Here is a 26,846-nt window from a genome sequence, read left to right on the forward strand (position 1 = left end):
GCTTTTCGACACATGGGACAGGTACAAACAAGCCTTTCCGCCACCTCTTGTTTGTCCACCCAACTCACCTGACGTTTTGCTGCTGTCCCGAGGCCCGGGGAAGAGGAGGAAGCAGAGGAGACGAGGCACAAGGTCTGGCGCGCAGGTGAAGTGCAGACGAGCCTTGTGTTCGGAGCACATGAGCCTGGACTTTGGGAGACGTGCTCGGTGCTTGCGCCTTCAAGTCCTTTTTACTGTGTTTTAATCTGCCGGCCCCCTGGTCCTGCTGCTGTCTTTTTAAAGGACTTTAGTGACTTTTTATCTTCTATTATAAAGCTGGAAAATGTTTTAATTCTTGGAGATTTCAACATTTGGGTCGATGGCTCATCATGCCCTGCAAAGGATCTTTTAACCTTGACCGAAACATTTAACTTTGAGCAGCATGTTTCAGGTCCCACTCACCAGCCGTCATTGTTCTGCTGTGTTTGATCCTCATTTGTTTCTGAATTGTCTTGATGTGTTTCATTTATTCCTTTAGCAGCCACTGTTTATCCATTTTAGATCAGGTGGCACCTGTAAAATCCACTGTCATCACAGAAAAAAGCTTGTCCTTGGATTAATGAAGATATCCTAAACCTAAAGAGACTATGTGTGGAAAACCTGCAGTCTTGAGGTCAAAGGTCACACCTCAGAGAACTTGTATCATCTTACAATGAAATGATGGAAAGTTCCAGATTTGATTTCTTCCGCCAGCTAATAACATCCAACAAGAAAAACCCTGTAGTGTTGTTTGACACTATCCATTCTATTGTTTGTCCTTCAGCTGCAGTGACTCCTGTTTCCTGCAAAGCAATGAACTCACACACTTCTTCAGGTTCTTTATCGATAAGATCAAGATGATCAAAGACCACATCCCACTCCCATTGTCTGATAAACCTGTTTCTGTGGAGCCTGTTTTCCAAAATTAGTCTTCTTTTAAGCCTGTCACTCTAGAAGACATCTCAGCTCTGGTGACCAAGATGAAACCCTCCTCTTGTACATCAGATGCCCTTCCCTGCAGGCTCTTCCTCAAAGTGTTTGATGTTATTGGCCCCTGGGGGACCAAAATGGTGAATCTCTCTCTTTCTCCCGGTGTGTTTCCTGGTCCATTTAAACATGCCATAGTTGAGCCATTACTGAAAAAAACTAACTTGGACCCGACAGACCCCAAAAGTTTCAGACCCATATCAAAGCTCCCGTTCATGTCCAAGATCCTAGAGAAGGTGGTCTCTGAACAATTGTCCGATTTCCTTGATCAGTCAAACATTCACGACTCTTTTCAATCTGGTTTCCACAAACATCATTCTGCGGAAACCGCATTGTTGAAAGTGTTCAGTGACATTGTGATGTCTGCTGATTCTGGGAAATGCACGGTTTTAGTTCTGTTGGATCTGTCTGCACAGTTGACCTTTGACACTGTCGACCATCATATCCTGTTGAACAGACTGAGGGACCCGATTGGACTATCGGGGTCAGTTCTTCATTGGTTTTCCTCATATTTATCCGGTCGGAGCTTTAGTGTCGCTACAAACCAAATAATGTCTGATTCAGCTGATCTGTTGTGTGGAGTTCCTCAGGGCTCCGTTTTGGGTCCCGTCTTATTTCTGCTTTATATAATTCCCCTGGGAATGATCATTAAAGAGTTTAGTGATGGGTCCGACCACCTGTTCGCTGACCATATTCAGATATATTGCTCTTTTAAACCTTCTGAGATCCAGAAGCTGAACTCCTTGGTCAGTTGTTCAGTGCAAATTAAACAATGGCTGAGTAAAAACTCTGCAGCTAAAAACAGACAAAACAGAAACTCTGATTATTGCTCCTGATGATGCCATTCCAGGGATAAACCAGTACTTGGGTGTTTTAGGCCAGACTGCAAAACCAAGTCTTAGAAACTTGGGTGTTCTCTTTGACAGATACATGTCTTTGACAAAGACATTTCTTTGACAGAGACATGTCTTTGACAGAGACATGTCTTTGACAGAGACATGTCTTTGACAGAGACATGTCTTTCGAGCACCACTCCAGCTGTTGACGAGGAACTGTTTCTTTCAGTTGAGGAAAATCTCTAAGCTCAGGAAAATGGTGTCTCAAAATGACCTGGAACTTATAATTCATGCATTTGTGTCTTCACGTTTAGACTATTGTAACAGTTTGTTTTCCTGTCTTAACAAGAAGGAACTCTCTTGTCTGCAGCTGGTCCAGAACTCTGCACAACTTGCACAAATAGAAGGGCCCACATTTCACCCTCAAAGCCCGTCACTGGAGCCGGTCTCGTACCGGATACAGTTTAAAATTCTTGTTTTAACTTTTAGAGCTTTAAATGGTCAGGTCCCTCTGTACATCAGCGATCTGATCAAACCGTACACTCTCGCTCACTGAGGTCTTTGGATCAGAAACTGTTGCTGGTTCCTCGCACTCGTTTTGGGACCAGAGGAGACAGATCCTTCCAGAATGTTGCCCCCAGACTCTGGAAGGATCTTCCGCTCTCCCTACGGTCACTGGACTCAGTTACTGCTTTTAAGGGTCAGCTCAAAACCTTTTTATTTAGTCAAGCCTTTTAATTGCATTTGCTTTAGAGACTGATTTGACTGTATATTGTTGCATATGTATCGCTCACTGTAAGTTTTTTGTGTTTTTATTGTTTTATTCTGTGTTTTGTGAAGCACTTTGTGACTTCTGTCTGTGAAAGGTGCTATACAAATAAAATGTACCTACTTACACAGCGAGAAGGAATGTGTAGCCTTCAGACGCTGGTGTAGCCAATGCAGACATTACTCACAGCCGCAATACAATGGCGCAAACGTGGGCGTCGCTTCCAATATGGCCGACGGCGTCTCCAGTACATCACCCGCAGGACGCTTTTATCCTCAGCTGAATAGTAACGGCATTCTGAAGTGCAGACGACCAAAGCAGGTAAACGCCTCATTTTGTCTCATTCAAACACTCTGACACCATTTTATCAGTGTGTCTGGGGCTGTCACAATCTGCTGAATGTCGCCCCTGCTAAACACGGTCCTGTCGAATAAAGCCTAGAGGTAAAAAAATCCTAAAAAAGAATGTTACCGCACCGGAGTATAAGTCGTACCAGCCAAAACATGCATAATAGCGAAGAAAAAAACATATATAAGTTTAACGAGTATGAAAATAAGGTAGAAAGTGTGAAAATAACAAATAATATCACATATAAATCGCTCCGGAGTATAAGTATACGTATAAGTATAAGTATATAAGTATATAAGTATAAATATAAGTATAAGTCGCACCCCGGCCAAAACGATGAAAAAAGGTGCAACTTATAGTCCTGAAAATATGGTAAATTAGATGTTGTACAGTGCATGTTGAATGTCTCAAAAATACATTATAATTGTTCATCCTCGCTTTTGACTTTAGTTTTTAGTATTTTCTCATTTGATCCACCTACTTTTTACTCACTGCACTTAACTTTATGAATTGTGTAAAATGTACGTGCGGTTTTCTGGCCACGAGGGGAAAAAAGTTCTGCAACGTTCCCTTTTCGTTTACATGTGACATTGTTGAAAAAATGTCAAGCTGATCCGGCTCCACGTGTTTCATGAGCTGAAGAAGGGGGAAGAGCGTGAGCCGGGGCACATTTTGAATTCATAACACCGAAACTACAGCATATTTTTGTGACTTTGTGTGTCACCTTTCGAGTGACTTAATGATCTAAAACCAAGAAACACTTTTTTATGTCTGACATAAAATGGTTTTAAGAACAGTACCTGTTCTTAAAAGAACAATACCTGCATGAACGAGGAAATGAGTTAATGATCTCTTGTCTATCATTTGTAAGTCCGACATTGAGTCATGCAGTGGTTCAAGAGGAAAAACTGAAGTTGTTTAATGTGGAGTCTTCTGTGTGAATGTTCAGGTGAGTGAGAGGTGCTTTTCTTTTCTTTTCTCTCTCTCTCGCTCGGTCTCACTCTCCAAGAAGAAGTTAGACGTACAACTACATTAGGTGGCAGTAAATGCACCTTTTCAGTTGGCTGCCACCTGCCATTAAAATGAACAGAAGAAGAAGAGTGTGTGAGGAATGAATAAATGATGAACAAAGAGTGTGAAGCTTGTCACGCAACAACATAAATCTTGGCCTTCATTATTAATTTAGATTATGTTGTAGGACCAGGTATTTCAAATGTAGTTTTGTGAGGATTTGAATGTTATAGTTTGAATGTAACATTACTCCTGAGAAGCAGGTGCAGTGCAAGAGTCTCATGTGACAGTCTCACACGACTGTCAGGTCATAATATTTCAGGTGTGTGTGTGTGTGTGTGTTTAGGTGTGTGTGTGTGTAGGTGTGTGTGTGTGTGTGTGTGTGTGTGTGTGTTTAGGTGTGTGTGTGTGTTTAGGTGTGTGTGTGTGTGTGTTTAGGTGTGTGTGTGCATGTGTGTGTAGGTGTGTGTGTGTGTGTAGGTGTGTGTGTGTGTGTGTGTGTGTGTGTAGGTGTGTGTGTGTGTAGGTGTGTGTGTGTGTGTGTTTAGGTGTGTGTGTGTGTTTAGGTGTGTGTGTGTGTGTGTGTGTAGGTGTGTGTGTGTGTTTAGGTGTGTGTGTGCATGTGTGTGTAGGTGTGTGTGTGTGTGTAGGTGTGTGTGTGTGTGTGTGTGTGTAGGTGTGTGTGTGTGTGTGTGTGTGTGTAGGTGTGTGTGTGTGTGTGTGTGTGTGTGTAGGTGTGTGTGTGTGTGTGTAGGTGTGTGTGTGTGTGTAAGTGTGTGTGTGTGTGTGTGTGTGTGTGTAGGTGTGTGTGTGTGTGTGTGTGTGTGTGTGTGTAGGTGTGTGTGTGTGTGTAGGTGTGTGTGTGTGTGTGTGTAGGTGTGTGTGTGTGTGTGTGTGTGTGTGTGTAGGTGTGTGTGTGTGTGTGTGTAGGTGTGTGTGTGTGTGTGTAGGTGTGTGTGTGTGTGTAAGTGTGTGTGTGTGTGTAAGTGTGTGTGTGTGTGTAGGTATGTGTGTGTGTGTGTGTCTAGGTGTGTGTGTGTGTGTGTGTGACATCACGAGGCAGCAGAAGTTTGTTCTGAACATGAAATTCCACAAAGAACCCATTTGCTCTTCCTGGTTCATCTAAATGTCACGATGTGGATAATGCCTGATGCCTCAGTCAGCTGGGTAATATCCAGGCACATTTAGGAGAAGTTTAACCATGAAAGTGAATACCTCTTCACAATGTTTGGTTATTATAAATTGCATACCAAGTAAGTAAACAATGTTTTGAAAGTCACCAAGTTATTATTTAAAGAAGTGGGTGAAATCCCTCATTCATTCAGGAGTGTTCCATTAGAAACATATTCAGTTGTATCATCTGGACTCCGAGTAGGACAAATATCAGAGTTCTGTAGATCCAGAATGACTCTTGGATGAGAGTCCAAATGTAAAATAACTGAATCTTTCGCTACAATTTAACAAAGACATATTTAGCTTTAATATTAGTCATAATCTCTATGGATTATTTTTGTATGTTTTTGATATTTGCGATCGCAACATTGGTCTAAAACAACTTAAAGGGGACATATTATACATACTTGTTCATCATCCTGAATTTACAGGATTGATTCCTGAATGTTTAGGTCAATGCTCTATTGTCCTGCAACTGAGGCTCCAGTGCTCAGTTTTCATCTATCCCCTATCCCCGCCCACTTCCATGTACATAGCTGTAATTATTATTTAAAATCACACACACACACACACACACACACACACACACAACACACACACACACATACATTTTTTTTTAATGAAAGAAACTGCAGAGCTGTTTTCTGCCCTTTTCAATAAACGTCAGCTTCAGATCACAGCAGCGAGCAGTGATTTCTTTTGCTGCCTAATCGTGCATCACCAATTGAGAAAAAACAGGTAAAAATGAGAATGAAAAACACGGCAGCGGACGAGTATTTGTCATCTTGAATCTTGGAGAATAAAGATGACTCAAACATGAATCACTTTGAGTGTGTAAATGAGAAGGGAAAACTGTTTTAAATGCTCTCAAAAGTCAATTGCACGTTTTAAATGTTTCTTTTTCCCCCTCCAAATCCATTAAACCTTTTCACACAATCTCCCCCGCAGCAGCAAAACCATCAGCCACCTCTGTCTCTCTCATAATCGATTGCAAATCTAAAGACACATCATTTGTTCCTTAAAAAAAAAAAAAATACACAAAAACAATTGCTCCTTCTTGAAATATTTAACTTAAGGACATTTTAAGATAGAAAAAAAGTGAATAAATAAAGCTTTGTAAACATTGTCACATACTCACTGGAAGACATTGGCAGAAAATGTTGAATAAAGAGGGCTTTTCTTACCTGCCGTGTTTCCTCGAGGATCATGCTAAAGCTAAGTTAACTGACGACACCGAGAAGCTAACGGGATGTAAACAGTGAAACATAAGCACAGACCAGCTGTATTCAAATGTGCTCTTCTCTAAAGGCTCCAGCAGGTGTGAAGAAAGAGGGAGGGTCAAGTGGGACCATTAATATTTCACAAGTCTTTTGTCTTAGCAACCTGCAGTGTACACAAACTGTGCTTAAAATGTGGTCGTTGGTAAAAAGTCAATTTATTCCTCATTGTTCACATGATGGTTACTATCCTTCAGCATCTTTCTTACTGTTTCGGTGTTTTTGGTTGATATTTGCCTGCTATACATGCGTTTGCACATCCGGGAACTTGTGCAGTGGCAAGCGAGTCCGCCATTTTGAAAGGGGCACAACAGCACGTCTACTACATACGAAATCCAGGAAATAAGAGGCCAAAATGCCAAAAACCTGCTTAATCTGTTTGGACATCGCTCTGTTGACTGACCAAGAAATGATAGCTTTGTTGTGTACCTTAGTTTGTTGTTATAGTCTAACGAATCACAGTATTTGTATTCGTAGCTCATTATGCCGTAGAAAAGGATGCGGTCGTGTTGGTTTTTATTATATCACGTGCCCCTTTTAAAATGGCCGCTATGGGGAAGTCCCGGCTGTATCACGTCACCGCGAACGCATGTATTTATTTAAACAACACACACAAGTCAAAGGATTATGACAAATATATTGAGCTTTATTCGTTGATTTTAGAGATTACATCATAGTAAACATACCGATTACATCAGTCCAACACTTAGGCCATTTCTCATCTCAAAAATCAGAACCACGTTGACAAAACACCAGGTTTCCACTGCATTTTCATCAACATCCTCAGTCCTTTCTTCAGTCGGAAAAAAGGTTAAATACTATTAATAATATTATCATTATTATTATTAGGCCAACGGTGATAGTCCATGTACAGCACCAAGTCGTCTCCAGCCACAGTGGAAAAGTTTTTGGTGGTGCTCATTTAAAAACAAAAAAGAAGGACATTAGAGTTCATTATTCCTCTATTGCCCATGAAGTAACACACGGATTACGCACAGGAGTATGCATACATGCCACCTGAGTCGCACAGTCGAATACTTGAAATGCCCGTGAACAGAAGAACAATGCTACAGTCGAAACGATCCAAATGGCATCATAACAAAAATCACTGAATGAACTGAAAAACATTAAAAAATAATCAGTGCATATGCAAATTATTAGGAGAGAAACAAAATAGGACAACGAGCTCTGAAGCGGCAGGAGAACACTTGCTACGAGAGGAAAGCACGTGTGCGTCGAGAACCTGTTTGAAGTGCTTTGGTCAAACGGACACGAAGGCAGAGGTCAGTTCAAACACACTGGCTTGTATCAGGCACCAAACATAGTAAGATTTCTTGAGGGATTGTGATTTTAAAGTACATTTTCTGGTGGGGGTCTGCCATCCGCTCGTCTCCACGGAGCTGTTGTCGTGCCGCTTGAAATGTTCCACACTGCGGCATTAAACTCCTTGAATCGATTTAGTTGTGTCTGTTTTTATGGCTCAAACGTGCATTCTTGGACCCTTCACCAGAAAAGTTACATAATACACCTTTAAAATATGCAGTTTTGATTGGTCCTGACCCAATTTCTGTTTCCAAATTGTTCGGTCGAAGTAAGCTACACCAACGACACCGAAAATGTGTAACTCAACCCTGATTGGCCAGTTCATGTGACACTAGGGGTGGAAAGTAACAGAAGTACAACAGTATAAGTACTGTACACCTTAGCTATCTGTACTTTTTAGTACATTTTTTAACAGGCCTGAAAAGTAAAAATGACTTTTCGTATGGTTTGAGGAGATATTTTGAGCATGTTCATGGTGACATTCTGAGCAAAGGTTTGGGGTTCAAGCCCCAGTTTATGACAAAGTAAAATGTATGAGAAATAATTGACATTGACTTGACATTTGCAGACCAAAAATCAACACAATTCTTAATCAATTTCACAGTGTTCAAAGTCTCTGTGAAATACTTTTACAGGTACTACAATACTTTTACTTCAGTGGATTTTACTTGAGTAATTTCATCGTTCATGTATCTGTGCTTTTTCTTAAGTAACAAAGTTGAGTAAACATCTTCCTACTTACCTATATTTTTGTGATACAACAGTACTACTATGTTATTTCTTAATGTGCTACTAAAGCTAATATCTTATTTCAAAAAGCCAAACTAAACTAGGAGAGCGACTCTTCCATAATTTTAAGTGTACTACTTTGAAACGCAATAAGAGAGTTGACCCACAAAAAACATCTGTCAACAGCTTTTACAATGCGCTTAGTCATTTTCTGCGCTGCAATAGTTGACCTGCATTTGACACACAAAGCATGTCCTACCTTTTGGGACACAAAAAAAACATTCAATCTGAATTCTGAAACATACACATTTGTAGCTTTATGTTTGCCTACAATGTGTTGTACTTTTTCAGATCTACCAGCCATCGTCGTCATCCCATACAACCCCATGGTGACAGAATGTAACTATGAAGAGCAGATTTGATCAGACAAAGCCATTGTATCAACTGCATGTCTTGATTTGAAGGAGAGCATCAGAATGTGACGTTTAGTTTAGGCACGTAACATAATATTAAATTCACACTAGACTGAAGCCTTAGTAAGTTTGTTTCTACTTGCTATCTCCCACTACGTAACTCTCATCCACCAGTGCCGTTTAAAGTATAGCTTATGGTGAAATGGAGTGGTTGAACTTGTTAAACCTTCACTGCACTGGCTATTGTTCTAAACCCAACAGTAATCACGTTTGAAGACGCAAGGATGATTTGAAAAGTGCTTTTGTTTGTTTTAATACGCGTAAAACGTCAAACTTAAAAAGGGATCAAAATGGCAATCGTGGCCTCATTAAAGGTGACAAACAACACCGCCTTAAATGCAGCGGAAAGAGAAGCATTGATGGGGAGTTAGTCACTGTCTGCTCCGTCCGTCACACGTCGCGGCGTTTACCTGGACTCACGTCGAAGCTTTGATCATTTACTCAACACTGCATAAAGAATTGTTAGGAATTTTGAATCAGAATTGCGAAAGCCTCAGCTGACACTTTAAAATAACTCACTGGAACAATAGATTTACTTGTGCTGCTTGGTTTTGCACTTTTGCTCTGTCCATATTTTATATTTTGGACTTTTCACAATTTCATTTAATCCTTAATATTTTAAATGTATGACAAACGAGTCTGTGTAAATGATCTGATTGCTGTATCGCTCCTATATTTCTAAATTCAGGTGTAAATCTGGTTTGGGACTGGCCAGTTCTTAATCAGGTCTGGAACAGATTTGGAGCAACTTCAGATCAGCCTGGAGGAGAGATCTTTAGAGGGTCTACAGCTGGTCTAGGACAGATCTAGATCAGACCGGATAGAGGTCTCGATCCGGTCTAGAGCAGGTCGGGCAGGTGGCTGTAGACCGAGTCCAGCAGGGTCTGACTGGCCTCCTGGCTCTTGACCCCTGCGATCTCGAAGAGGCGGTCGAGCTTGTCCTCCGCGCTGGGGATCTGCTCCAGCGTGTGCAGCTCCTCCGGGTTCAGGATGTGCAGCATGTCGTCGAAAACGGGCTGCAGGTCACAGGGGTCGAGGCGCACCTGACGCAGCACCGTGTCCTTTTTCTCTGCAAACACAAACGCACCGACATGTTATAGAAAAATGTGTTTTATTTCAGAATGATGAGAAAGTAGGACTTTTGCCGTAGCAGTTAAAAATTTAAACTAATTATTAGATCTTTGGGGAAAAGTCCTCAAAATGATGCATAAAACATAAACACCATGAGCTGATTACATAGTGTATTCAAACTAAATATTCAAAATCCACACATCCAAAGTCACTAGAGTAGACGTTTACAGATGGATTTCATTTTCTTCCTATAGCCCTCGCTAGTATTGTCATAATACAAACATTTCAAAGTTGATTTTGATTCTAAGAAAAAAACTCGATACAGATTTTGATACCACAATGCTAATTAAAACAATAATAATGTGCTGCCCGGTGGTCGAACGGTTAAGGCGCAGCACACGTGCCAGGCTCCTCGTGCCGCAGCGTCGTGAGGTCCAAACCTGACTCCAACGATTTACTGTGTGTCCTTCCCTCTCTCATCCCCCATTCCACCCTGTCCTCTTCTGTCTAATAAAGCCTATGTGCCACATACGGACTATCAGTCGCACTGGAGTATAAGTCGCACAAGCCAAAGAATGCATAATAGAGAATGAAAAAAGTTGCACTGGAGTATGAAATGTGTGTGTTGCAAGTGTGAAAATAACAAATAATATCACATATAAGTCGCTCTGGAGTATAAGTACATAAGTATAAATATAAGTATAAGTCGCACCCGGGCCAAAACTATGAAAAAGGGTGAGACTTATAGACCGGAAAATACGGCATATTCATTCATTATATTACCATGTTGTCTTAAAGTAGTTTTGATAACGCTCAAGAGTCTAAAACTTTGCAGGAAATGGCCCATTTTTTCTTATCTATGTGAATTTTTTTTTGTATCGATACTTGTTTAAATGAGTATCTAGTTTCAATACTAATTTTGGTAAGGATTAGCAGCTGATATCAATACTTTGACAACCCTAGTCCGCACACTTTTTATTTATTTATTTGACACAAGAATGCTGTGAGAATGGTCTACACAACGCATAGTCTTTTATGAACTATGTGGGGCAGACTGATGGAAGTGTGGCAGCAAATCTTCATTCATATATTAACATTAGAGGGGTGACGGGTCTTGTCTAGTAAGGACACAATTGTATACAATGGGTCAAGTCTACAGAATGAACTACTTCTGCTTAGTTTATGACAAAGATCAAATCATCTTTACAAACCTTACGCTTAAAAAGATGACATTTATTTCTTTCATTTTCTCTAATACCAAAGGGGAGTACTTTTTTATAAACATGTACAGCTAAAATATAAGACTGGTTAGTGTGTAACATCCAGACTGTCCACAAGAGGGCAGAGTGGGACCTGTATTCTGTCAGAGTTTGTGAAACCCTCTGGAAGTGTCACTGTCTGGATTAGTCAGCGTTAAATAACACAATTATTCTTTACTAAATAGCGCCATTATGAGTCATGACCCTATTTTAAAAGGCTCTGGAAATTAACTTTGAATTAAAGATGTATTAATTTGCGCTTTTGTTTCATTTCTCAGAGAACACACATTGTTTGCTTGTCTGGAGTTAAACACAAAAGAGAAGTCATAATAGGGATGTGTAAAGATTATTTTGAGGCTGTTGCCGCCCAAACCTCAGTGACATCTCTCAATATTGTTCTGTCAGAGAATAAATATGGCTGCTTATGAGGAACAAAGAAAGGGAAAAAAATCGTATAAGGAACCGAAAAACATCTTGGATTTCTTCAGAATCAATGATGAATCTGATTTGCAACTGAGAAGAGACAATATTTCTACAGCTGAGTTTGACTTGTCTGCCAGATAAATACAGTATCAATCGATCGATCTATCCATCCTCCATCCATCTAAAGGATTATGTCCTCCACATCCAGGATTGCGGTCCCTCTCACCTTTGGTAATGAAGGATCCGTTCCTGCTGAGGCCGGAGTCTTTGCTGGAGGTGGAGTCACAGCGCAGCAGCGGTTCTGATTCGTCAGGGAAGAAGCCCTTGGCCCGGTCTATCGGCGAAGGTTCCATGCCCACTCCACTGGTCCCGCCCACACTGCCTCCGCCCACGCTGCCCCCGCACATGCTGGACCCGCCCACGCTGTTGCTGCTGCCCCCCACGCTGTTCATGCCGGGAGACTCCGGAGGTCTGTGGATGGGGCTGAGGCTTTGGCTGCCGTTCACAGAGGAGGGCATCAGCTGGTTCAGGTCAAACTGTGGACGGACACAGAAAACACACAACACGACTTATACTGGAGTCAAGTGTGCAAACGTGTGCAAACGTAGAAGTAACTTAGGGCTGTGACTCAGTATTTTAACTGTGCACTAGTCTACTTGCAGGCAGAAATCAGATACACCAGGTACACTCTATGATTAATGTTTGGTAGAGTTGGGAAAAATGGATATTGTAAATGTATTGAGGTTTTGGTCGTCTAAAAGACATGCCTGGTTCATCAATTAATGAACTAAAAGGTGTTGTAGTACTGGCAAATAGTATTTCTATGAACAGACTTTGTATCTGACCTAAACTGCACTGAAACAACGATCACGAGAGTTCACACGATTAAACAAGGACTAGAGAAAACTATGAGTAAACAGTGTATTTATCTGTTAATAATGGTAGGTTAAACTCACGTTTCCACTCTTAAATCTCAAACTAACTCACTCCAAGTCTTCTCCTTTCTGCTACAGTTCATTAACCTTGCCAGCAAGAATTCTCACAATTTTTGCGGGTTCTCAAACTCTTGAGAATCCATCTTGTAAGGCTGCCGCTGATTCATTTGCAGTCCGCACTAGTGGAAAATTGGCCAATCACATGGCATTTAGGGCCCCCAGGAACCAATCACAGAGCAGCGGTGAACCAATCACAGAGCAGCATTGTGGTACCAGTACAGAACCAAAATAAACATGGCGTCGGAGAAATACGTAATATTTTGTTTGTTGAAAAACAATGGCACTTTGTACATTTGTAGACGAGAAAGAGGAACACTGGATTTAACACAATTTATATTTTTCTGCATCTTCCGCTCTTGTAGCGCTTCGACCAATCAGAAAGTTTTTTTGTTTTTTGCAAGAGAAGAACTCAATCCAGAGACACAGATCAATCTGGAGTGAGCCACGTTAGCAGCAATATAAATCCTTCCAATCCCGATATGATAATAATTAGTCGACTGATTAGTCCCTGATCGTCGTTTGCATCTCAAAACCAGCACAAGAGGAAGTCCTGAAAAGACAATCATTTTACATTTACAAATAAAGTGACTGTTATCCCTCTTCTCTTTTCTCACTGAACCTCCACATTTCATCTTTAATTGCTGCTTGTAAATCGCAATGACAATAAATGAGTCTGGATTCATGGTGGAGCCACAGTCTGCTTCTTAAGGTATGTTCTTGCTGATTCCATGTTTGTCACATCCTGCGGCGCTCCCTCCTCTTCTCTCTCTGATACTGAAGCTGCGGCTGAACCAGTATTAACTGGTTTGAGGATGAGATCATGAGCTTGTGTTTTCCTCGGCAGAACAACCAGGTCACGGCGGCAAAGCTTTTCCTCATTAATATGTTCAAGACGGTGATGTTATAATTACAGGCACAAGGGTAAATTTGATTTTTGGAAATGTTCTGGTGTATGAATATAGAATACTAAGCTATTTCAGCAGCAATTTCTACCACACAAGTCTTACCTGGCCTCCATCTCAAGGTTACTAGGCCAGGGCAGCTTTTCAGAGGGGTTAGAATTGGATTTGTTTGGGGCACAACACACCACTACTTTTGACACAATTTGGAGCAGCACACACTGTCCCCAACACACAGCTATTAGTATTAGATGTGTGTGGTTTAGTAATACCAAAAGCATATCTTTGAGTCTGGATGACGATCTTTGAGGGTCTCACAAGGTCAACCAACGTGGTCCAACGAAATTGCCAATCCACAACTGAACCAGAATTAAACAAGACTTGATTAATTCAATTCAATTTATTTTTGTAATGCCCAAAATCACAACAGTAGTTGTCTCAAGGGGCGACTGGGCAATGTCCCAGCATCCCGTGTCCTTAGACAAATGTCCCAGCATCCCGTGTCCTTAGACAAATGTCCCAGCATCCCGTGTCCTTAGACAAATGTCCCAGCATCCCGTGTCCTTAGACAAATGTCCCAGCATCCCGTGTCCTTAGACAAATGTCCCAGCATCCCGTGTCCTTAGACAAATGTCCCAGCATCCCGTGTCCTTAGACAAATGTCCCAGCATCCCGTGTCCTTAGACAAATGTCCCAGCATCCCGTGTCCTTAGACAAATGTCCCAGCATCCTGTGTCCTTAGACAAATGTCCCAGCATCCCGTGTCCTGGAGGAGTTCCACAGTGAGGGAGAGATCAGACTCCCTTGAACGGACAGAGGGAAGCGCTTCGATTTGTAGTAGTACGAACCGGGTCTAAGCCAGGACAATCCCAGAATTAAACTAGGACTAAACCAGGATTAAACCAGAAAACAAGAGAAAATACATTTTGGACTTTCCTTGAGCAATAATATTTCCATTGAGACAAGCAAGTGTTGGACCCAAGTCACACCTTTAAGAATGTGACTATTTTACATTGTGACAACCCGATATGTAATAAATCCTCATGATCCAAATGTATAGTAAAGCATGAAGGATGGACCAGAGCGGGACCAGAGTTCTCACCTCATCCCCTTCCAGACAACTGCTGTTGCGAGTTCCTTACAAAAACAAATTGGACTGAATTGAATTGAATCCTCTGACGTATGAGACTTGAGCAGTCAGATTCTCAAGTGACTGTGCACTCTTTCACATCACTATGTGACCCACGCCTCCACTGCAGCACGAGCAACAGTTTAGAAGCAGTCAGGAGGCCTATTCAATTGTATTATATAAACTTTATTATCCCCATAGGATTTATTTTCTCTACATTTGACCCAAATGCCAATACAACACCTGTGGAAGTTCAGAGACCATCTCCTGATCAAGAGCGAGGATTGTTCTAGACCTGGATTATCAGCAGGGTATGAGAAGATATGGGACACGCACCACAACTAAACTCATACAGGCTCAAGAATGCTATTAACAATGCCACAAGGACTATAGGACTTTCATTGTTTGTTTTGTTGGTATTATAAAGAATTTATATGGAAAACAACAGAAATAGAAGGCATGGAGACATATAGCTGAAATCTCCATTCTATCTCATTTTTTACGCTCGGTTTACTAGTTTTACAAGTTTTACTAGGGATAAGTCTCAGGGGGCTTCGCAGAACATGCTGATTCACCCCACCAAAGGTATGAAATGAACATTGAGGGGAAAGTTGCTTGGTACTAGTACTAGTACTACTTCTTGCATGAACGTCTGTGAGCTTGTGGTTTCTAGAGTTTAATTTGGCCTGTGCGAGCAGCTTCGACATACTAAATATGCCGGAGTTAGCACAGTAGCTTCATTTCATGTGCTGTCCTAAGATGGATCACGCAGATATTGAAACGTTGAGGTGCTATTGACTTGATCTGCATCGCGTTCACAAAATCTACCTCCGAGTCGATCCGAACCATTCACATACTGGGCCCGGCCCCAAAAGAATGAGGTCACGCCACGTTGTCTGCCCCCGAAGACCTCTGCGGGACGAGGACTGCGAGGGACCGGGCGCACCGCTTTGATTAACACGATCACAAATGCTACAGCTGCAATTACGCGCCAAACACAACGCGATTACAGTACGTGGGCCTAAAAAAAGAACCCGCTTGAAATCACCTTATCCCGCTGTGACATTTAGTCGGCTTTAGGACGGCTGTTAAAGTCCATAATAATAATCTCCCCTCATCTCCTCGTGAACAGATTGGAGCTGCTGCTGGGAAATCTGCGCCCTTTTCCCTAAAAATCCTGGATGTGGTTAGATCCCTTTTATTACAGTGCGGACTAATGGGACCGGAGTCATGTACACCCAGTTAGGCTGAAATTACTGATGGTAATTGCGGACAGTGGTGGAGCTTTGTGGCTGATGGTCGTTAGATGTTGTTGGGTTGCACTAAATGTCACGGTAATTGTCAGCGTTGATAAATTATTACATCGTTCCAATAAAGATAGCTGTTCTGCGATTACAAAAAACAAAATATCGTGATATCGCATTGTCACAATAAAAGCGAATAATAAGCTTTTCTTTAGTATGTTTGCAGCAACAGCAAAAGACACATAGGGGACTGCATAGACCATGATCCTTTGCTACATTTCAGTGCAAGGCAACATGGAGAAATAACAGTTTTTAAGCACTTTTGTATCTTAATACTACTGGAAAAAAGGACAGAAATGGTTTAAACACATTTTTAAAGGAAAAATTAGGATTTCTACAGTTCTGTTTGCATCTCCTCTATATCGCAGTAAATATCGTATATCGTACCTTGAAATGAATATTGTGATAATATCTATGAGATTTGCGTGTCTTTGATTACATAATGGGACAGTGTGCATTAGGGTCGTCATGGTAAACAGTTGTAGTTACGATTACTGTCAGTAAAAAACACCATCCGTTACAGTTCCTGAAGTTTGGGATGATGAAATTCAACTTTATAAATGACAAAATAAAGATATAATGTGACAAAACAGCCAGATTAAAAGTATTTTTTACATTTTTGGACTATATATTGAATTAAAAAGACTACACATTGCTTCTAAAATGGTCTTATTATAATTTTTTGGGTTCTTACGATCATATTGCATCCTGAATAATCACATATATAATCTTGACAACTCTAGTCCTTCCAAAGTGACAAACGGATCCAAACGCCAAAGTGTGCGTCTGTCTTGTAAGTAGTCACAATAATTACTATAGCAACAATATATTTTGGGACCCAACATTTATCTGTGTAGGGAATTTAAAATGTTTGTTTTGATGTATTTTGAGCTTTAGCGAGTCGAATAACTATTTCTATGACAAATTGTAGCTACGAACTGATGACTAAAGTGGTTCATGCAGCTTTTTATTTGTTATGGCAACTTTTAGTTTTCCAAATAAATTGTACGTTTAGAAAAAGGTTTGCTGAGATGTTGCAGCTTTAGAGTTCTTGGGTCAGAAGAATAAAGTTGTTTTAATATTATGATGTCCGCGTCCTTGTTTATTGCTGAAGTTTTTTTTATGTAAAGCCAGGTTGTAACCCACTGGAGCCAAACCAGTTTATGGATTTATTAAGACGATGTGTCAGAAGTGATGAAAGAAAGGATGAGGAGAGCCAGAGCGGATTCTTCTGTCCTCTCTGCTTCATTTGGCCCTGCGTTCTGCATTTAAGCCTTATTATTCAGAAACGCAGTGTATGCACTAAACTACCCTGATTGCTATTCTTTCAGCAGACTTAATGGATCGGACGCCAAAAGCATAACATTCTAAACACAATCGATATCAGAGCATTACAGATCTTACACAAAAAGCGGAAATAGAAGTTACCCTTTCCTTTTAATAAAAATAAAAACAAAATCTATTTGTCTGGGATGCAAATCAAAATATTTCTGTCATGATTTGTGGCCATATTTTTAGGCTAATTTAGCCTATTCTAATTCAGTTTTTACATGTTTATTTTTACTAGTTTGTCAGAAAATACAAATGTAATTCACTGAAGACAAACGGGGAATGACACATGGGCACACGCAGATTTTTCGGACGATTTCTTTTTTTTTAGTTTTTAAATGTTGATATCAGCCCAAACCGATACTGAAATCGATATATCGCTCAGCCCTATAGTACAGTAATCGCAAACTGATTAGCTCTAATATTAAAGGATCACCAGAGCAGTTCTGTTGATGTGTGAATAAACATTTACAGAGGAATTAGTTCATAAAATCGTTACAAAATAAAGCTGTGCATCATTGAAGCATCTGCTCCAAACAAAATGATTCAGAACGTTTCCTAAAATAAATTATGTTATGTTATATTTGCTGTTCATATTACGCTGACTGGATGTTTCACTCTATGCTAATACACTTTAAATCTCCATGGAGACAAGCCGACGGCGCCACCATGTCAAGTTACAGGTCAGATCTGTGGAGAAGCAACCACGCTCACAGCAAGAATATACATTTTTCAGGTATTTTTGAGCCGAACATTCCAGGCAAAACAACGAGCAGGTGACAAACCCTTCATTTTGCTCCTTCCACCGTTAAATATAGTTATAAGCACTAAAGTCATTTGTCTTATTATGTCGTATAGATGTGTTGTTTTAGTCCCTCTGTTCAGATGTGACGCTTTCATTAGCCGCACAGACGGCTTGTAGTGAAACAGGGCTCCTCCTTAATCACATGATGGTTAACAATCCTCTCTGGGGCTGACATAGTTTAAACTGTGAATTATTGTCATTATCGAAAGCTTATGAACAAAATGTCGGCGACGCTTTAGAGACACAAAGAAGTCTCTGTAGTAAATGTGACAACTCATAACAACATGTCTAAGAATAAATGGCTATAATGTGCACGGTCTGTAACTTTAAAGATGCACGATGTAACTTTTCTGGTGGAGGGTCAAGAATAAGAATTGTGAAACGACAATGCGACAATTAGTAATTTAGTAAAACTACATGTGAAGTACTTTTCTATCTGTCTTTTTTATACTTCTTCATTCAGAATGTTTGATTTAATAAAACATGACTTGTAAAAGAAAAAAAAATGAAGGATTTCACGATTGTTCGGTCACAAAAAAACTGAGTATAACTTTTGTAGTAAAATAAAGATCTGATACATTTTTTGGTGTAAGGTGATATTTCTGCACTTTAGTGATTCATTTGACAGATATTTCACAATTGTCTGATAATTAAACCTCAACTAAAACGTTTAAAGATATATTTATATTCATCATTTTTCATATTGTCAATATCGCCCGCCCTATAGATTCAATTATATTTAGTGTAGTATGTTTTATTTTGATGTTTTACCTTTTGTTGTTCAGCACTTTAATAAGCTTTAGTTGTTTTAAATCTGCTCTTTCAAGAAACATAACTTGATTGATTGATTGATTGAATTGAACTTTGCTTCAGTAAACGATTATGTAGTACGTTGTATTAGGACGTGAATCAACAGAATAACCTTAACCTTCATCAGTTCATGTGCAAATGCTTTGACTAAGAGAACATTAAAACTGAAAACTAATTGGCATTTCATAAACAAGGGCACACAGATTGTATCTTATCTGTTGTAATAGTTGGAATGGCAACAAAACAACAACAGCAGCAGAAGATTAGCTGATATTAAGCTGCGATGAAAGCCTTAATTAAGAAGCCCAGCACTTGGACAGCGACTTGGCTTGAATGACAAAAGTATTTTGATGCAGAACAAAACGTAGTCTATGCAGTGACGACCTTGGCTTTGAGGTGGAGGTCGCAGAGCGATTTGAATCGTGTTACATCACTGGGATTGGAGCGGTGGAGAGTGATAAAAGAGCTATTGTGTCCACATTTAATGTGCCCGTACTCCCTGAATGTACAGTCCCAGTGCACTATACAGGGCTCAGGAGGGTCCCATTAGTCCTGCATGTGATGTGTTTACTGAATACTGCCCTGTGAAAGCACCACCAACACGTGTCTGAAGAGCCAAAGAGACCGAGCACTTATACTGTTGGAGGAGGATTCTGTTTGGAAGTACAGGTGAGAGATATGGACAAAAATGAATACCTTGATACTTCTTTGGAGTATCCTGATAATGATTGTCAGATGATAATATTATGCCAATCCAACAGAAATGTGTCTTTGAACGTATTAGTTTAGGTTTTCTTATCAGACAAATGTGAAATGCCTGTAAAATTAATCGCAAAAGTGCACAGAAAGTACCTTCTACCCTTGTTTGAACGTAAGTAAACTGGATGGTGTTTTTCACATAGTTGTAAAGCCACTAGTTTAATATTACATATGGAGTTTGTTCAGATTCAAAATGTTTGTTTTAAGTTTTATTCTAAAACCGTTTCTTTTTGGAGTTTTTTACATAAACTTCAAGACTGTGAATGCAAAAAAATTCATAAATGTCGCATTGTTTTGCAAGCAGAGATATCAGAATAAAGAATCTTTGAGCTATTATTTTGAGAAGAAATATCAAGATTTAACTACATGGTTATTAACATCACAATCAAATAATAGAGAAATCCTGTGTGTCACCAGCTTTGTGTAATCAAACTTTCTGAATTAGTAATTTTGTCTCATTAAAAACAAATAAAACCCATCATTTAACATGACAGATGTTTAATCATTGACATTTACTACCAAAAAAAAAAAAAATTGCTCCAAACCACATGCTTTTACTGAGTCAAAAGAACCAGGCAAACTATTGACAATTGAGATGACAAATGTTTTCTTCTGAAACGCTTATAAAAATGGTTGACATTTGCCTTGTTTTCTACTTCAGAGTGTAAAAAAGTTTGCTGAAACTCCAAAAAAGAGGATTTATCTCATGAAGACAGAGCAAACCTGTGTGACACTGCAGTATTTATGACCTAATCTTAAGCACACATGGTTTATTTAACAGGGATTTCACGTGAAAACATTAGTATGCTTTTTGCATCAAATGAAAATCTATCAATCCTTCACCTGCACAAGCTCAGGTAAACCGCCAACGTCACAACGCGACTCACTACAGTTTATAGAAGCTTTCATTCAGCCGTGTTGTACACAGTTTCAAAGACCTGTCGTTGCTCTGCATTTACTCTACTCAATGTGGTCTAATTATGACTCGCACAGTAGATGCAACATATAAGAATGATAATAGTAAAAATATAAAAAATATAGAACAAGACATATCAAATAAGTGTTAATAAAATAAAATTGAATACAAATATACTTGACATCCCCCTTTTATCCGATGGACCTGAGCGTGTTACCTGTGGGTTGTCCTCCATGACACAGCGCACCTTCTCCACCACGTCGATGCGCCTATGCCTGTGCAGGGCGTTGATGAGCTTGGCTAGGTTGGCGTCGCTGTCCCGGATGGTCCAGTGCTGCAGGGCGGCGTAGGCTCGCTCCGGGTCAGAGCCATAGCCGTTGGAGAAGGCGGCCACCTCGCGCTCCGTAGCATTAGCCAACAACTGGTACACGTCGATCCACTGAGAGCCAACGTGAGCCGCCACCAGCTTCAGTATGTCCACGCCTGAGAGACAGCAGAGAAGGCAAGACGTTAGACGAAGACAGTTTTTTAAAGGTAAAAACATACTGACAGCCACTTAAAATGTAACCTAGTTCGAGACAAATCGTAACATTTTGCAGTGTTCTGTCTGTATATCCGACAATGGCCTTATTTATCTCCTGTTGCCCTGCTCCACCGCTTCACTGCTCAGACAATAATGTGACTCGATAGTGACAACAAAAGCTGACTCAACTTTAGTCAGAGGCTGTAGTTTTATTTACACATACAGTAAAAGGCTGGAGGCTGATGACAGTGTGCTCATCACATTTACAGGAAAACAAAAGCTGTCAGTGTCAAAGTCCCTGAAAGATACCAAAGTAGCATTTAAAAAGGTTTGACAATCAACAATCAACTACCAAAGAATCCTAAAGTTTCACTTCACAGGGAGATGTATCAGTGGTGTGCAGTCAGGGCAATCAAGGCAAGCAATAACGTCTAAAATTACAGTGTGTCAGAACTATATTTAAATTGTTCCAAAATATATCAAAATAAGCCTGTTTCCCCCTCTTTTCTGAAGCTTCTGAAGTCACGGTGTCTTTTAGTGGCCTCTACAGGCCGCTGAGTAGCACTGCGGGAAGCTTGGTTCTTCTTCTCCCGCAGCTGCTCAGTCTGTGACCGTGTTCAGAGGCCCGTTCATTCTCCGCTCTCTAACATGAGCTTTAAGAGCGACCAGCAGCTTGTTTTAGAGGTCTGCACATGCTCTGAGGACCACACAGCCTCACACCACGCTTAATAAATCTGTGGGAATCTTGGATGTTTGCAGGTTGTGCCCTAACTGAGCATGTGCAGAGGAGAAGTGAAGCAGCAGCAGGCAAGTTTCAACAAGTGACTTAAACACTACAGATGCTATTTTAATGACATGGAGCGCTAGTTTGTGTGATGAATTGCTCGCTAAAGTGAAACTACAATCCATCCAGCAGCTAAAGCAGGTAGTTTAGCTCAGTAGGTTGGGCGTTTGTCCTTCAAGTGGGGATCGAGACTGGCTTTTTAAACTGCACGCTACTGAGATGTTTTTACTTAACCTCCAACACAGTTTGAAGTTATTTTTAGACAATAAAAGCACCACTAATTGAATTTATGCATGATATTTCGATGAAACTTCAACACTTCGAAAGCTAAAATCTGGTACAAGCAACTTTGCCCTGGGCTGTTTTGTAACTATACATTATCTCGATGTATAAATAAATAAAGATTGATACATTTAATTCCATAGAACATTCCAGGCAAATAAAAAAACATCTCCACCAGAAAAGTTACATAGTGAACTTTTAAGTACGGATTTAGAAAAGCAAAAACTAACTAACTAACTAACTAACTGACTAATTAACTAACTAACAAACCAACCATCGAAAGGGAGGCATAGTAAACACCAGATTCAACAAATTATCAGTCAATTGTTCATTACTGTTTTCTTTTGGATGTACTTTTGTTACAGTAAAGAAGTGTATAGAACCACAAATATTACAGCCCAATACAAAAGACCAATCTTTGGAAAACCTATTTTTATTGAACTTTAATCCACAACACACAGCGTTTCACCAGATTTACACCACAAACAGGGAATTATAAAACCTACATCTTGATCACAATCTTTCACACTCTTTACTCTCTTTCTTTGCACACTCTCAACAGAACATTTACACTATTTTCCCTCAACATTTCATGAAACAATCCTGAAATCTCGTGTCTGCTGTTGGTATCTGCAGAGGTCTGACGATAGGTCAACGCAGCCACATGTTAAGAGAATAAATCTGAGCTGATGTAGATTAGATACAGAGTCCAGTTGTGGCTCTCGCTGGTCACGTGGACGTATGCAAAGACCGCACGACACGCAAACATGTGAACACAGCACACATGGGAGGACTCAAGCATAAAGGATAATATGATAAAACTACAATGTAAAACCAAATTACAACATCGGAAAGAAGATTACAGACTAGAGGAAAATCCAAGAATCTGAAGATGTGTAGAGCGTGAACAGCATCCGATTTGTAAAGAAATATAATACTATGGGCTGGATGGAAAGAGATCACAAGTAGAGGTGGGAAATATATATTGAATTATTTATAATAATAGGAGAGTTGTTTGAATATCGGTTGTATCGTTTAGATCTAAAACATAAACTGATAAAAATACAAATTACACAGACTTGTAATCTTTCAAACAAGAGCATGAAGATATAGTTTAGCAATTTTGTGGTTAATTTCCCAATCCTTTTACATTTGTCTTGTTAGACCTCATCTAAAACATGAAAAAGAGAAGAGACAGGAACGGTGCTCTTGAGAAAGGATACAGTTAATAAATGTCAAAAAGATAAATTTCAGGAATACTTGGTTAGAAAAATATTTGTAAAACCTTTATTTCACAAGGGTTAAAGACATCAAATATACACTTTTTAATGTATCTAGTTCTCATGAAAGGAAGGCTTTTTGCAACCAAGTGAGTGCCTCAACTAAGACCTGTTTAAGCACATTTCTGAATTATTTTCTAATAATTTATATCATAAAGTAAGTCTTAGTCTAGACTAAGACTGACTTCCTAAAAAAAAACAAAAAAACACGTATAAATTAACTTTTTGATGGCTAAAACGTGGGCCTTTCACTGTATTTTACCCCAAGGAAGTCCTACCAATATAAACATGTACAATAGAGTCCCCTGAGCTGGATAAAGATAGACCAAAAAAAGATCAACCAAAAATATAAAACATCTCAAATGAATCATCATTTTGAAGGCAGTAGGTCGGCCTATTTTTAACCCAGTGCAGTTTAAGTGTGTCTAGAGCCTGGAGGAGCTCGCGTGCCGACCTTCTGCCACTCTCCAAGAGCTTTAACGCAGGGAGACAGAGGAGAAACCCTGGCACTGCACACGGCTCACTGCAGCTCTGACCTACATACATGTGTGCGTCAGCCCACAGAGCGCTGCATACACATGGGAGCCATAGAGCGACAATTGTGCCAGACTGTGCAGCGAATTATATTCCCAGGTGGTTCTGTCACATGCAACCGTTTAAGTAGAGATGTTCACACTACCCAGACTTCTGCAGCATTTAACAGAAAAAAGGAGGTCAGGAAGAAGAAAACCCATCACCTGTTTGTCACTGTCATCAAGCAGCTTCTTAATCTAGTTTTCGTGTTGATTGCAAATATGTCCCTAGCTGCTATACTTGACCCTTTCCATTTCACTTTTACGGAAAATGTTTGAGTACCATATTTTCCGGAGTATAAGTCGCACCAGCCAAAAAATGCATAACAGAGAAGAAAAAAAAAATATATATATGAGTATGAAATGCGGTTGCAAGTGTGAAAATAACAAATAATATCACATATAAGTTGCTCCGGAGTATAAGTATAAATATAAGTCGCACCCCGGCCAAAACTATAGTCTGGAAAATACGGTATAGCAAGTTCTCTATGGCAAAGCAGAGAATGGCTTATGTTGGTCAACGTAGAGTAAAGAATAACATTAATTAAGGTAAGGCCAAAGACTTATATGGGTAATGCTGGTTTAAAATACAATTTCAGCACAACCTGGGATGGCTTAAATGGTCTATTATGAGGTCACATCATATCATTCTACATTCTACTGACAATGTAAATACTGTAATAGCAACTTCTGCATCATGCAAAATGTTTTTGGAACGTGAGTAAATAAACATAACAATCGCTATCTGTCAAATCAATATTTGAATCTATAGTTCAACATGTTTTAACAGCTGTTTTTGTGGAAGGGGTTAAAGGTGCACGTTTTAACTTTTCCGGTGTGTGTGTGTGTGTGTGTGTGTAATTGTAATGGACTGTAAAGCACTATACAGTATACATTTGCAATTAATCAAATCTGAATTATTTGGTCATACCCCTAACCCTATTTGGTCACAGTTTGTTAACAACCGAGTAGTGGACCTTTAACTAATACTGTATATATTCATAAAAGTGTGGTGTTATGTTGGTTAAAACAATGAAATGCTGTGTTCTGCAAGGGAAACTACCACATCCTCCTCAGACCAAAGTAACTACCCCTGCCCCCCACTACTTTAGCCCTCCCCTCAGCTCCTCTGCCCCCCAGCTCCCTGGCCCACCCGCGTACAGCAGCAGTTTATTGTAACACAGGACAAGCCGCTGGGCCCCATGTGGAAGTTGGCATTATTAATGGTGTGGATGTTTTACGAGGCGGGCAGGTACACTGAGCTTTTCCTTCATGTTTCCTTCAACAACTCACATCTGAGTCAAACAATGAGGTAAATAATATAGTAACCACAGACTCCTACAACTCAGGTTTGAGAACAAGTCATTGAGATAATCTGAAGTTTGCTTCTCTTTATGTTACGTTCCCATAGCGTTGCAATATGCTATTATAGAGTAAGTTCACCTTGTTCTACCTGATAACAACAACAACACTATTAGTGCTGTATGTATGTATATAATATATATATATATAATATTTATATATATACTAATAGTGTTGTTGTTGTTGTTGTTGTTGTTGTTGTTGTTGTTGTTATTATTATTAAGATGATTAGAGTTATTTCTAAGTTATCTGTTTTTATTATTATACTTCTGTGCCTAGTGGTGTTGCATCACTGGAATTTCCCCATTGAGGGACAAATAACGGTTATCTTATCTGAGATCATTATCAAATAACTGCAATATTAATATAAAACAGCTTAATAATAGAAACAGGCCCATTGACCTCCTGTTCTAAACTGATAAGCCTCTTCGTAGTGGCATTGCAGTGTAGCAAGCAACAGATTTTCGTCTGTGTGTTGCAAGTAATTTTACTGTTGAAAATGAATTATGTGATGTGTGAGACCTGGAGTCTGATTCTTTTTTTTTTTTTTTTAAATAAATCGCAAATAAGTACATAGCAGAGGACTTCTCTGAGCATTCAAGCCTCACATGCAGGACCATACAGGATCACTCAAACATACAATAAACTGAAATACAACTCTGAATAAGTTTATGATCAGAGAACATGGTTAAAAGCTCATGAAACTCACAAAGTATGTCTATTTCAAACACATTGCAGCAATGCTTTAGTTAAAAACCTGATTGCAAACGTAGGCCCTGGAGGGTCAATTGAACAGCCTATAAAGAGGGTCATTTGATGCTGCGTCTGACCACATCTTTATACAGCTCTGTTTACTGCACCTCTTTCCAACTAACAGCACTTATTAAACAGATTCTTGTGGCTTCCAATTAATCAACAACAACTATGTCCTCTGTTGCTGCATAGCCCAAATACCTATCTGGAACAAGAATTACAGGCTTTGTAATGGCACTCAAATGCTACTCAAATATGCTTTTGATCAGATTTTTGTCTTATGTCTTCTGAGAACCAGTCAGACCTTTGACTGCAGTTTACAAGCAGGTCAAAAGCTTTAAGAGCAAGTGTCTTCAACTTCTGTTTCAAGTTGCCACATTCAACTTTTCCTACAAAACTGGATAATGCCAGATTGATAGGCAAAGTTGGGAAGAATACTCTGAAAATGTATTTAGTTACAGAATACTGTACACTTGCATTAAAATGTATTATTGAACATATGTTGTGGGTTAATCAGTGTACTGTATTGAGTTGCATTATATGATAGAGTAAAAACATGTAACAGAATTCAAGGAACTTTTTTTTTTTAGGCTACCTCAAATAAATTGTATGTTTGCTGTAACCCGACCCAACATTTTTCAAGTGTG

General features: G+C 39.7%; 1 protein-coding gene across 1 annotated transcript in view; it reads right to left on the minus strand.

Moving 5' to 3' along the window:
- Nucleotides 1-9,608: 9,608 nt before the first annotated feature.
- tnfrsf21 (tumor necrosis factor receptor superfamily, member 21) overlaps nucleotides 9,609-26,846 on the minus strand; it is a 36,816-nt gene continuing 19,578 nt past the window's right edge. Inside the window, exons 4-6 of the mRNA XM_072440458.1 lie at nucleotides 20,861-21,126; nucleotides 11,924-12,233; nucleotides 9,609-10,013 (exon numbers count right to left, since the gene is read on the minus strand). Coding sequence (XP_072296559.1) covers nucleotides 9,784-10,013; nucleotides 11,924-12,233; nucleotides 20,861-21,126 — 806 coding nt within the window. The 3' untranslated portion in view covers nucleotides 9,609-9,783. The remainder of the gene's footprint in view (nucleotides 10,014-11,923; nucleotides 12,234-20,860; nucleotides 21,127-26,846) is intronic.

Source organism: Eucyclogobius newberryi, unplaced genomic scaffold, assembly GCF_026437365.1.
Source record: "Eucyclogobius newberryi isolate DKJ021-1_F unplaced genomic scaffold, fEucNew1.0.hap1 SCAF_1, whole genome shotgun sequence".
Taxonomy (NCBI): domain Eukaryota; kingdom Metazoa; phylum Chordata; class Actinopteri; order Gobiiformes; family Gobiidae; genus Eucyclogobius; species Eucyclogobius newberryi.